The sequence below is a fragment of the Meleagris gallopavo genome, chromosome 10, assembly GCF_000146605.3.
Source record: "Meleagris gallopavo isolate NT-WF06-2002-E0010 breed Aviagen turkey brand Nicholas breeding stock chromosome 10, Turkey_5.1, whole genome shotgun sequence".
In the NCBI taxonomy this organism is placed as follows: Eukaryota; Metazoa; Chordata; class Aves; order Galliformes; family Phasianidae; genus Meleagris; species Meleagris gallopavo.
In genome coordinates, this window is record NC_015020.2 from 6,009,337 (window position 1) to 6,023,724 (window position 14,388).

General features: G+C 34.5%; 1 protein-coding gene across 1 annotated transcript in view; it reads left to right on the forward strand.

Annotated features, from left to right (window-relative positions):
• The first annotated feature begins 2,915 nt into the window (after positions 1–2,915).
• Positions 2,916–14,388, forward strand: part of COL11A1 (collagen type XI alpha 1 chain) — a 36,739-nt gene continuing 25,266 nt past the window's right edge. The window contains exons 1-2 of the mRNA XM_010715875.1: positions 2,916–2,957; positions 6,963–7,091. Coding sequence (XP_010714177.1) covers positions 2,916–2,957; positions 6,963–7,091 — 171 coding nt within the window. The remainder of the gene's footprint in view (positions 2,958–6,962; positions 7,092–14,388) is intronic.

Here is a 14,388-nt window from a genome sequence, read left to right on the forward strand (position 1 = left end):
TATGTGTGCGTGTGTTATATACACGTGCTTTATATACAGGCATAGCAACAAGATACAATTTCTCATCCAAGAGTTGCAGCAGACTTTGATCTGTGAATATCTATGTTTTGAAGGTTAAAAATTATGGTTGAACATATCCACCCTTTTCTTAACTTAGCTGAATATATACTACTGTAACCATAGGCTTTCTAAGAACCAGGAAGACATTGATTTCTATGGAAACTTTGACTGGTACAGAATTCTTCTTTCACAGTGTATTGCTTTTACAGTGCTGCAGCCTGGCAGGCTCTCAATGTCTTTCTCTAGCTATATCATGAAATGGGCCTGGATTATGGAATATTATATAAAAGGCACCTGGAATTCTTCAATCTTTCAAATCTTTGGAAGATTAAATTAATTCTGCAGCAGGTCTTCTAACTTCAGTAGCAATAATATCCAGGTTGTTTAGACTTCTGTTCTTTTTAGTCTGTGGTTGAACTGTCACTAACTAATTAAAGAAAGTTGTCATATAGACACAGGTTAGGGTTTCTATTCACTTACTGAATAGTTCACCCTGGAATTCCTAGGTTTTAGCCATTATATGAAAATGAAAAATATTGATGATGTTCTCCTGTGCCTATCATTGGTTTTCTTATGAACTTATATCTCCATTTACTTAGCCATATTAAAAAGTTAATTATCTATATAAATATATGTTTTACTCAGAATATTACTCAGTATATTGCTTTGTTAGTAAGTGAGGAGTCTTTCTAATATTTTAATATCTAAATTAGACATTGAAGTAATTCCTTCATTGCATACTTATCATAATGAAATAATCCTAGAAAGCCAATTATTTTACAGTAAGAAAATGCAGCTTGAGTTCTCAGCTCTGGTCCAGTCACACTGTTACATAGAACACTACTTGTACAACCACAGAGAGGACTAGCTTTTAAAAATTATGAAAAAAAGTTTTCAATCATTTGTGAAGTTTACCCCTGTAGACCAAACAGGGAAAGTCCGGTAGAGCCTCCTAAGGGGTATGTACCTGATATTCCTTGGGAAAAGTTCACTTTCACTCTGCAGAGTTATTTTAAGCTTCTTGAGAAAGAAGCTATATGACAGACAGATATGACAGACATCTGTCCATAAAACTGAGCTGTCTGAGGTTCTTTTAGGACTAGGGAACCAGACTGCCAAAATTTAAATACTGGGGGAGAAAAAAACACTGGTTTTAGCTTTACTTTCTTCATATAGCATGATTGCCTTTACAGTACTGTTCAAAAGACAATTATTTTATTTTTTTTATTTTTTATTTTATTATTATTATTATTATATATATATTTTTTTTTTACAAAGCTGGTAGGATTGGAGATTTTTTTTAACAAAAGACAGCTGGCAAATGGATTACCTTATGGCTGTACTTCTGTAATGTACCATGTTTAGAAAGCAGAAGTAATATCATTTAATTTAAAGGAAAAGAGAACTTGCCTCAATGTTTCAATAAGACATATAATATTTAAGATTTTTTGATAAGATTTTGACATAATTAAGATAATATGGAGCTGTAAGCACTTTTTGCTTATAATGATATAATAATTTGTTCCTAACATCTGAGGCCCTCAATGATTTACATCACAAAAAACCAGACATGGTAACTAGAACCTAGTAGAAGTTCTGATAAGTTAGAATCAGATATAGAGATTACAATCATGAGACTAACTAAAGCAGAAATTACATCAAGAGAAATGTAGTCCTTCAAACTGGGAAGAGAACTTGGTAGTCTATTGCTTTCCTACAAACTGTGTCTCCATTTCATTTTGTATTAGACAACTTGATATTTTTTGTGTTTTCAAGTCTGGAGAAGCTATGGATTATATTACTACTCAGTGAGGTGTGCTTTTTTCAACCACATCTAGAAACACAAATACACAAACCTTATTCTGCGGTATCAGTGTAGACTGCCTGAGATTCACAGAGGAATTTTCAGCAACTGAGTTAATCACACACTTCCTATTCTAAGCTAAGCTGTTTCTTGTCATAGGAAAACAAATCTGAATAAGTGTCCCACTGTTCCAATAGGCAGACATTCAACTAATTTGAGTTTATTCTGCCATCTTTGTAGCTCTTCAGTCTTGTTCTTCACAATTGCTTTGGCATGCTACAGACACTCTAAAAAAGCAAACGTTTCCTCACATCTAATTAACTCCTTTTAACATTCTTGGAGGATTTTGCAGAGTAGCTTGTTTGATATAGTCCCCTTTAGAGTAATGCCACAGAAGTAATCCTTCTGTATCATGTTTGCATGCTAGGCATAATTGATGGGCAAGTTATTTTATGATTCTCTGGCAGCTTATTTCATATAAACATGAGGCTGATTCAAAAGCCTGTGATTTTAGTTATGTGCACATTCCCAAAGCAGGGGAGCTGAAACATTCATAGACTTTAACTATTTATTCTCCATATCTTAATGGACTACTCAATTATGCACTGAGTTGTACCGTTTTTATTCAAATAGACACTTGAGTATTTATGATCCAAAAAAAATGTCTTCAAATTGACCCATTTTGGTTACAAAAGGTGCTTGTATATTTACTATTAGGTATGCTTAAATATTTTTCTAAACCTTCTCCTGTATCTATGAGCAATTACAGCAGAGATCTCAGCTTTTTCATGTCCATTATGTGAATAATATCTGATAAACAGTGTATAAGATGCATTAATTATTTTCTAGGATTAAAAAATATTATAAATGTTATAAGGCAGCACATATTGAGAGCTAAATAGGCTAGCAGCACTTTTCTGGACAAACTGAATTATGCACACTGTTACAAGTAGTAATATGGAAACATTGCTGTGTCTAATTTTCTAATACCTCACCACAAGTTGCCTACCTCTGCCTTCTACTACCATCTGCTCTTCACTGACATCAAAATATGGTGGAAATTCAGATAGTGCCTCAATTCCCATTGCGCACAGTAAGTGCAAGTTCAGTATCTTACGCTCACACAAGTTATTCACAAAAGAATCAGTAACTTTACTGTGTTTGGAAATCATAGAATCACTCAGGTTGGAAAAAAATTTGAAAGATCATTGAGTTCTACCACGACCTAACAACACTACCCTAACTCTAACAACCCTCCACTAAACCATGTCCCTGAACACCACATCCAAACAGTTTTGAAACATATCCAGGGATAGTGACTCAACCCCTCCCTGAGGAGCCTATTCCAGTGCTCAACAACCCTTTCCATAAAATTATTCCTGATATCCATCCTAAACTTCCCCTGGTGCAACTTGAGGCCATTTCCCCTCATCCTGTCACCAGTGAAAAGAGACCAACCCCACTCTCGCTGTAAGCACTTTTCTGATATTGGAAGAGAGCAATAAGATCTCCCCCTTAGCCTCCTCTTCCCCAAACTAAACAGCCCCAGTTCCCTCAGCCTCTCATCATAGGGTATACTCTCCAAGCCCTTCATAAGCCTTGTTGTCCTTCTTCTTTGGACCTGCTCCAGCATCTCAATGTCCTTTCTGTACTGAGATGAAATTAGCTTTCTCTGCTTATTTCAATATACTTCACTTGGATTTGTTAAAACTTGGTGAAAAATACAAAGGAATATGAAACTCTTGTCTCACTGTTAATATATTGACATCTCACTGATATATATACATATTTTTATAAAATAGATCATAATAGATTTTTTCTGATGATAGAATTTTGATTTACTCAGCTGAGCTCTCTGCAGTGGATTTTTTTTTTTCAGCGTACGTACATATGCTTTCAGCTTGTGTGTCATTACACAGCACATGTTAGAAGCTGGGGAGCTTTCCTTTTCTGGGAAGGCCAATGATGAGGGAGTGAAGGAAACTGATTGAGCGGCCCTACCCAGCAAAGGTTGCCATTACAGTTTTATAGGAAAGGAAATGGAACTAATCTATAGAGACAGCTACTTTTTGTGCACTTTTTTTTTTTCCCTTTATACACTTTTCAGAGTACTGTTAGTTGCTTTAAGGATGCTCAGGTGTAATTTATTCTCTTATGCTTTTTCCCATTTCTGTTTTCCCTCTCTTACTCTCATAGTTCAAGTGAGATTTCCTTTCATCCTGCAGGTTTTATATAGGAATAACATTATGCCAATGTGCATATATGTTTATATACCTCAGTGTTAAGTTACAGTTTAACTATCAGTATTGTTATTAACCCATATTTCCATTTATATTTATTTTCATTTAAAGTTCTTGGACTTGTGCAAGTAGATCATTAAGTGCCCCAAATTCATGAGTCTAGGCCTTAGAGTATAGCCAGATTAAATATTTGTGGTTTCTTCACAAACAACTATAACGTTCCATCTTGGAGTCAAAATTTCAAAAGGTTAAATTGAAAGACACACTTTTGAAGACTGAAATAATTCTGTGAAAAATTCTCATAGAGAAAGTGTGTGGAATTGTAAAAGAAAAAAAAAATTAGGTGTGACTACATCATGACTGTCACAATAGTGAAAACTGCAATAATTTGTGGAATGGTGTGTGCTGAGATGTTTCACTCAATCTGAAATGAAAGTTTTTTGTTGACTAGTGAAAAAACATTGTCAGTACATCACACGAATACTGAAAGAAGCTATTTAATTAGCAAAGACAAGAAAATGAAGGCAAAATTACTGTATAAGAAAAACAGTATTTTTGTATGAGATGTTGAAGGAAAAAGAGGAAAATTAACATTTGAGATGCAAAATGGAAAATAAATTAGTTTCTCTGTAAACCTATCATACATGAATGGCCAGTAGCATTTTGTATATATTGTGCAAGAGTTCTGAGAGCCTCTCTCTGCATGAACCCATGACAAGTAGACAGGCAGGGCTGGGAAGTACAGTCAATGGATCGGGAACAGCTTTAAGCAATTAGGGACATCTAAGCCAAGTGGTAACAGCATGCTGAGTGCTTCTTGCAAACACAACATCCAACAAGAACAAGTGCCAAAATTCCATGGCATTCAAGATCAGCACAAAGCAGGCTTCCAACAGAATACTAGCCATCTTTCTCCAGTTGAGTTCTCTAAGCTCATTGTAATAAAGAGACAGTTTCAAGAGCAGTTTTTACACTACTTACATTGGCTGGCACACCATGTACTCTTTATTGATCTGTGTGGACAACTGAGAAAGCGATGTATGAGCACATATGAGCTTACCGCAAGACAGTACTGTGAATTCAGCAAAGGACAGGAGCTGTTAGCAACTTACTCTAATTCTTGTTCAAGAATTTACCTCTTTTGTCTTTCAGTTGCTAATTTTTTTCTAACTTATTCCTGTGCTTCTCTTAGCTTTAATTTGGCTACTGAAAGGGCAGAGCACTTTAGAAACACCCTGTGGTAGAGAAAGGGAATGCATAACAAGACTGACACTGACCGTACAAAACTGTTCAAAGCACCAAGTTGTATCCCTGAAGGAGCTGCATATATAATCAACTGGGTAACTTCTCTGGAAGTACAGCAGGGTATGTAGGTCAGTGTCCAAATAAGGAAGCATCAGTTAGCAGAGGAAAAAAAAAAGGGACCATTCAAAGCCACTGATTGGAGCAGACTACTGCACTGTAGCATTTCTAGAAGATTAAAAAAAAGTACATTCCAGCTCTAAATTCATCTGAGATGCAAATAAGTCTGTAAAGTAGAAGAAGTTGACACTATTGTAACAATCAGATTTGTAATGTATAGCTGCTATATGCTAAGTAATTAAAAATTTCATGTTTATCATATATGTTAAATATGTTGGTAAACTGTTATAGAATTAGGAAGAGAGGATTTTTATTATTTTAGTTAGTGGTTTGTTCGCTAGTTTCTGCAATTTCTCTTTTGGAAAAGAAGGAGGATTCGGAACTATTGTTTACTATTTGAAACTATTCTCCAAGTTTTATTATTTGTTGAAGGCTACTATTCTGAAATGCTTAAAGCAATTTTGGAAACGTTGAGGCGATCACAAAGTTTCCTAGTTCCTAGTTTTCCTAGTTTCCACCAGTTATGATAATTTCTCTTCATGAAAGAATTTTGCACACAGAGGTATACCAACAAAGTTATTCCTTTACCCTCTTATTGGTAAAACCAAAATAAAATCATGTTAGAAATATATAAAAGGATAAAAAAAAACCCCTTCCTTCTGTGGAAATTCAGTGGGTAATTGAAGTTAATGGGCTTTGACCTAGAACATGTGCCAATTTTCAACAACCTTATTTTTATGACAGCATGAGAAGCTCCTGAATGAGGAAATTCATAGTAGAAATGTTTGGTATTTACCGAACACTGCGCAAATGGTGTTATGTTGAGAAATACACTGAATATCAGCCAGCTTTCTGTAGAAAATGATAAACATACATGATCACTGTAGGGGATCTCAAAGAATTTTTTATTATCCAGAATAGTACATCTCTTTAGTGCAGCGTTGTTTTTACATGTGATATATAAAGTTTGCTTCCATGTATTCTATACTGTGTATTCACACAGCATTTGCCTATTTGTTTTTCATTCCAAGAAGTGTTCCCCTTGTGCAACTTATTTTATTGTTTCCTTTCTTTTCGAGAGTTCAGATGTGATGCAAACTCTCACAATTATACTGTTGATCACTTGCATGCTGAGCTGCATGCTGGTAATAGGAAGTGCCCTGAATTAAATCTTAGGAATTTAGACCGGTTCCCAGTGAAGAAGTAAACAAACAGCATGAAAATGACAGAGCAGGAGTTATACCTTCCCACCCTCTCCTTTCCAAGGCAGATAGTTTGTTCAGACAGAATTTTACACCTAACCATTTGTCTTGTGAAAAATAATTTCTACTTCCAAATGGCATCTTAACTAAGTAGATGTTGTATTTACATATGAGATAACATGCAATATCTAATATATTTATTCTGTGCCTCGTTCTGTTTTCTAAATGAGAGCTTCTGATGAATGTTAAGTAATGAAAACACATGTTGTCTAACCTACATATGCTTTCCTACAGGGTGAGATCCAGCAGTTGTTGATTATAGCTGACCCCAGAGCTGCATATGACTATTGCGAGCATTATAGTCCAGACTGTGATTCCCCAGTGCCTAATGCTGCTCAGGCTCAAGATCCTCAAGTTGATGAGGTGAGTAATCAGTCATGTATGAAAAGATTTATTGCACATTAGTGGTTGTGTTGAATACAAGTTACCCAGGGAGCATTTAATTACAGCTAAATGGCATACTGTGTTCTAGACATGAGGAAGAAAGGTTGCAAGAGTGCATTAGTTTTTTCTATGCAATCATTTATGTCAAGTATTTGAAGGCAGCTATCACACTGATATCTGAATAACCAACATTCTCAATAGCGTTAAACTAGTTCTTTAAAATCAGATAGCAATTTGTGCTCAGTTGTATCTATTTTTTTCCTCCTGTGTATATTTATGATTTCAATGATGCTGAGTACCTTCAAATGCCACATTTAAAAAGATATGGGAGATCTGAGTATGTTAGAGTCATGAAATTTTTCTGCTAGAAATGTCATATTGTAGTAAGCTGTGGCCACAAAATTATTTTAGCCAGATCCACTGGTAGCAGGTAATAAAATCAACAGAAATGAAATTGATGTTGGCATTTTCCTCAGAAATATGAAAATTCTTCTGAAACCATTTGTCACTGTAGACAGTTCTCACAATTGTATATTAATCAATTCACTAATGGCAAGACAGTCTCTCAGATTAGACCTCTGGGGGTCAGCAGCTGTATGCATTGTCATACATATTCCAAATACTTGTAATAAAATTGTTCTCATACTTTCACTATGAGGTGGAAATCATTTGTAAAAGGTGGTTTGTCTTAATTGAACTTGGCTCTGGACAGTTAGTATGCTCTCAGTTCACTGTGTGTGACCCAAATGATTATTCTTGGTGACTGCTCAAGAAACCAGCACTAAAAACTTGTTGAATTGTCTGTTTTGGGACAGAAATTTTCCTTAATGCACAATAACTTTATTTACTGTTACTATTTATTGTATCTGACTGAAAATTATGTCATGAAGTACACAGCTCCATGGGTCCAGGAACTTGGTTTAAAGGGGCTCTGTAAGGATAGGCAATAATAGACATAGTGGCTTTAAACTCATTTTGGATCAACCAAGAAACGCAGAGGTCACAATCCAGTAATAAAGAAGGAATCACTTACCTTCCTCCCTAAGAAACAGAGCTTGCTGAACACTCCAAAGGAGACCAAGTAGAGGTGCTTCCCCTGCAGCTGCCAGCCCTTAAAAGAAGTTTGGGAGGGGTGGACCCTTCCAGTCACACAGGTGATTTGCTTCCACCTATGCTCCCTGGTCTGGCTGCACCCCTTCACCAGGTGCTCAATGACTGGTTCAGGCCCTGACCTAACAGCTCCTATACAGGATCCCACATCCATTGCCTCTGATTTTTCCAGTTGAAGATGTGTGAAGTTAATTACATGCTCATTACATCACATTACATGTAGGGGCATGACAGTTACATAGCAGTACATGAAGTCTGTTCTGTTAATGAGCCCCTCGTAGAACTGTCTGTCTGTGTGTTTAGTTATACAGATCTCCATGCGCTATGTTCCAGACCAGATCAGGCTAAAATCATACTGTTGATCTTTTACGGAAATAAAACTGAAGCTAGCATTTTATTTTATTTTTTAAATGTCATCATTTAATTTCAAATAATACAACATTTCTTCTGCAGAACTTCCCTGGTATTTGCTTCTGTATGGCTTGGGACTATTTCTTTTTCTATTTTCTTTGTAAAGACTTGAAAGTTTGGAATAAGCTAAGGCTTTTCTATTTTGGAATAAGACTGAAAGGAGTCAGTCTAATAAATTGATCTTTGGGGGAAAAGGTTGTTAAAATCCCGAAGTCAATAGAGTCAACAGAGGAGCAACGTATCTATATGTTTACAATATATTAACTAAAATGAAAACACTTGTCTCCAAACTGACATAAACTCTTAAACAGAAATTAACATGTCTTGGATTACAAATACCTGTTTGCTTTGGCCACCATTGACAGTAATTATTGTTCCTACTCATCAATGTAATGCATGCAGACAAGGCTTACTGTCCATAGAATCAGTTGCGATCAGCCTTTAGATTCAGAGTATATTCTTTGGATAAATTAGGAGTGAATAATTGAGCTCAACTACTAGCATTGACTACAGGAGAATTATTAGACTGTATTTTAGAGTTTCTGAAGAATGTAGGCTGTAAATAAAATATCCCAGGGTCTACTTTCTCTCCATAATGGATGATCAGCTAAATTTTCTGCTGCCAAGCATTATTCCTATACTATATCAAAATTGTTTAACGTCAGTTGAGGAAGAACATTTATTCAAAGATCAAAAGAAAAATAAGGTTTTATAATTATAATATGGCTACGTATGTTCACATATATAGTTCTATGTTCATCATATAGAGTGCCCACTTACATACTTCACATCTATTGAAAACATTCGATGAGAACCAGAGAAAAGGAACCATAACATCAAACAATTGACAATGTTCTCCTTTTGAGTAATATATCATACATATAGCATTTTGAGTAAGATGTCATTTATAACAGGCACATCCAGCATGCAGGCTACACGCAACCCTGGACAGCTAGTAACGTGGACCCACAAGACCATACACTTTTAACATTATGTTATTTAAGCAATATTTTTTGTGAGTCAATTGTGTGTAACTTGAGCACAGACAAAGGAATGCTGTGGAGAGGAGGGCAGTGTAGCGTTAAATCCTTCTCTTGCATCTACCACACACAGTCAAATTGAAACTCGTGTATTACACATTGCATTTTGCCATGCAGTGGCACAATGATTACCAATAACGATATTTCAACATACTAAACATGTGAAGATAGGCATTTTCTTTCTATGGAGCAGATATGCAAGTTTTCTTATTTAACACAAGCCCTAGTTTAATACTTATTTCATAAAGTAATTTAGTAAGTTAACACATTCACTGCGGAAGAAATATCCAGAGTACTTATGATGTGCTGACCAATTTTGTAATTTTCAACATTTCAAAAAAAGCTCAATAAAAGCATAAAATTATTAAAAACAATACAAGCTAATTTTGCAATATGTATTTCATAGCTTTTCTGCTTTTCTGACCATGTATAGGGAATCTGAGAACAGGTTTCAAGATTTCTGAAAAAAATCAATTTTTATATATTTGCAATGCCATTTTCAGTCACAATATGTTCAACTTGTTAAATTTAATGTATAGAGTTGGAATCAGGCATTCAATTCAAAGAAAATAAACGATCATCTCTCTCTTTACTAGACTTTTATAAGACCTATTTCACCAGAGGAAAAAATACCCCTTGCTTTAAAATCACACCTTATTGATGTCATTGCTTTTTTGGCATATGTTTGTAAACAACTGTTTTCAAAGATGAAGTACAGGTAGAAAAAAAATTCATAAAAAAATCCGATGAATACCTCAAGATCTCATTAAGAATTTTAACCACTTGCATTAAAGGAGACGCTGACACATTAGTTTCAAGAAAAAAAGCATACACAGTGGTTAAATATTCTACCAGCTCTTTGTTTTCTTTCTCTTTTTTTTGTTGTTGTTTAATAAAAAATATTTTTTAAAAGTTGTTACCTGATGTATAATCAACTATATTATGTATTTTAATGCTGCCCAAGACAGTTCCACTTCACTCAGTGCAGCTCAGGCAAGCCAAAAGCTTCATCAGACTTAAGAATCATTCAGTCTGGCATTTGCAAATGTGAAAGTACTAGAATGTTTTAGTCTTTATTATCATTTATTCGCACTTTGAAGACATGCTTTAATTGAAGCATACATTAACTGTACTTGTTTGTGGTGGCAAATATCTAAATATGAACCTCCATAACTTGTTAAGTACAGAGTGATGACCTCAATTGTTGTCACTACATCAATGCAGTAGTGTCTAAAAGTTACTTGAAAAATCTGCATCTGGAGGAAAAAGAGTATCTGATTGTAGATAATGTTTATAATCAAGCACAGCATTGTATAATCAGCTATTAAGAATTGAATAAGCAGACTAAATTATAGTTTAAAAATATCGGGGATGCTCTTTCCTTGGGAATTTATGTGCCTATGTTTTTCTTATAAATATTTTGTGAATAGCCTGGCTTTTGTCTTGTTTTCACAACACTTTCTACTATAAATGGAAATATAGTTAAATTCAGTTCCCCTTCAATCACATATGTTTGGCCAGCTCACAGAAATTAGATTAGGGAAAGACAAGGTCAGTCTTCATCTTCATCGAATTGTATTTTGTATGTTGGGAATTGTATTTTGTGGAGTGTTGGCAAGTCTGGTTTTCAACAGCTCCAGCTATCAGAATTTCAGATTTTCTCTTGGAAGATTTTTCTGCAACCCAGTAAATCACACTGTCTCACTTGTGATTAAGAAATGGCTCCTCACAAGAACTTTGCTTCATTTATTTTGGATCTATCCCAAACTAATGGGTTATTTGAAGAAATGAGATGTTTGTCTTTGATGAAATGAGCTTGTTAAATCAAAGATGCAAATGGCTCCTGAACATACTCAAATTGCAGTATTCAGGCATCCTTTCAGAGGATGTTTATTTTAGTATTCTTTATTTCAGGTGTTCCACTGATCAGAACCTATATTCTTCAGAAAACCATGTTTAATTTCAATCACATTTAAAGCTACATTTTGCTACCTTGGCCATTGTTAAAAATAAAGATCTTCCTAGTACTCTTTTTTTGTATAGATACATAATATAGAGCCTTAAGTATCATCTTATTTTAACAGAAGCTGCCTTTGGAAGTTGAAGATTTTGTTCTTATCTCCTTTTATCTGCTTGCCCATATCGCTATTATAAATAATGTAAAGACTGTGAGGTCTTTTAAATATTTTTGTTTCCTTCTGTCCTAAGATTGACATCTACTGCCATTTATTTCTTTTTATTATTGCATCAGAATTTGAAACTACTATTATGCTTGAAATCCCTTGTTTTATTGCATTTTGTAAAAAATTAGAGTCTAAAATGTTTCATAGTAATCTTTGGCTCTTTAAGTAGATAGATGACTTAGTATAATGCTGATGCAATAAACAATGGGCTTGACAGTTCTTTGCTTTAGCATATGAATTGCTGGTTCATCATAATTTTGAAAGAAAAAATGTTAAAATTTACATCTAGGGAACAGGAGACAATTTTGGAATAGTTTTTGTATGGATAGGAGAAGAATCCATTTTCAAAGTAAGGCTCTAAGAATATTTAAGTCTTTCCACAGTTGAAATGTGTGCTGCTGATCTACTTCTAAAATTCATCTGATGAAGAAAACAGTTCATCTCTTTAATTGGAATAGCATGGTGATCTGGTAGTGCAATATAATCACTCTGGTAAAGAAAGCATGAGGTCATAGTGGAAAGTCTCATCAAGAAACAGCAGGCTTTATTCTTCCTTTCATTTGTAAGAAAGTAGTCATATGCAATATTCATTACAAGAACGTCTGTTCTGTAACTATTGGTGGTCTTACAACAGGAGAAAGAAAAACAATAGAAAATTACATTATATTTGAAATGTGTTACCTGATCCCAGTTAGCTGAAATCCCTCCTCATGTTTTAGCTATTGTCCAATTTGAGGTCCTAAGCAAGTTAAAATGCCATGCAGTCAATGTTTTAGATATTTGGAAAAGTTTGTAAAGTTATATATGTTTGCTATTACTGTGAGCAAATAGTCAATCTATAACCATCCTCATATGCAGCAGTAAAAGGGACTGGTAAGCTAGTGTAGACAGAGCTCAACTTGAGTAGAATTAAAGCAATCAATCAAAGTATACTTCTACTTGGCTATGCCTGTACCCAGATCATCAGACTCTTCTACAACATGAACGTCTCTTTAAATCCTCTTCCAATTTCTTCATTCTTTGCCTGCATTACTGGCCAGTAAGACCATCTTTTGATACATAGCAACAAAGCTATACTGTCTTCCATGACAAACTTCATCTTTGTCATACTTGCTTTCATTGCCTGCTTTGACTTTTTTGCTAAACTTAATAGTCTTGGCTAAAATTAGAAAGTTGTAGAGGGTACTTTTCCATTTCCATTAAATAGTTTTGAAATTCCAAATGCTTTCTCCTACATTAATTTAACCACTACAGATTTCTGAGAATGTCCCATATCTCTCCATAACGTCCCTCCAATACTGTACCTTTAAAAAAAAAAAAGAGAGAGAGAGAGAGAAAGAAATGTCCATGGAAACCTTCACTTCCTTGGCAGTACTCAGATTCCAGCTGGAAACTGGCATTCCTCATTTATCATCTATTCCTGTTCATTTTGCCTGTGTATCTGTATATAATAGCAGACAAATTGTACCATATGAAAGTTGAATTTTCATTAATAGAAGTGAGTAAAGCACAGTCCTGCAAAGTAGAATTATTATAATTTTTTTTTGTAGTTGTTGTTATCTTACATGATGCAACAGATCTTTTCATATTCGCATGGGTATGTATGAATGTTTTCTAGTTCTCATTCATAAGTATCTGGCTTTCCAAACTATACTGCTGGCAGATCATAGCATAAATATCAGGCTTATTTTTTTCTTTCCAGTCAACTTCAGCATTTAGTCTTGTAATTTTATTAGCTGCATAGGTAGAACAATTCATCACTTAGATGAATTAGACACTTAGACACTTAGCCTACCTTTTATGTATTTTCTATACTTTATGTTGTTGGTTTGGTCTAGAAACTTTTCACCTTGTTTTGTTTTCTGGATGTCAGTGGCATAGCTCACTAGAAACAAGTTGTATTCAGTTGCATTTCCAAAATTTCACAAGTCAGAAAACATGTTTTTATACATTCATACACCTGTAAAAATGTATAATCACCGCCCATGAGGCCTTTGGATAATGCCCTACATAAGTCAAAACGTTTCATTGGCTTTGCTGCTCTTAGGATGGAATCTTAATTTACTGAATAGAGAGAGAACAATCACATATTACTTATCAGATTTAAGTTTAAAATACTGCTGGTTTTGATAGACTGTAAATAGAATCAACTTATTTCTCTAAATAATTCCAATGATACCAATGAGGAAATCAAAACTATTTTTACATTACATAACAGGCAGATTAAAAGTGCCAGTATACTTTAGAGAAAGGATGTTCTTCACTTAAAGTAGTAATATTTTATTATTTAAATTCAGTTTTAAGTTCTTATATCAATATGCTACATAGTTTTGGACAATCACCAAAATTATATGACATTCTTTCTTATTTATTTAGCAGATCTCATGACTAAACGGTTTATATGTATGCAGACATAGAAATATTCAACGGGACAATCGAGTAGGAAATGTCAGCTTCTTAAAAAACAGCCAATCCTCATTTTAAGAAAAGCTGGCTGTCCATACAAGAAATGTATGTAATGAAATAAAGAAA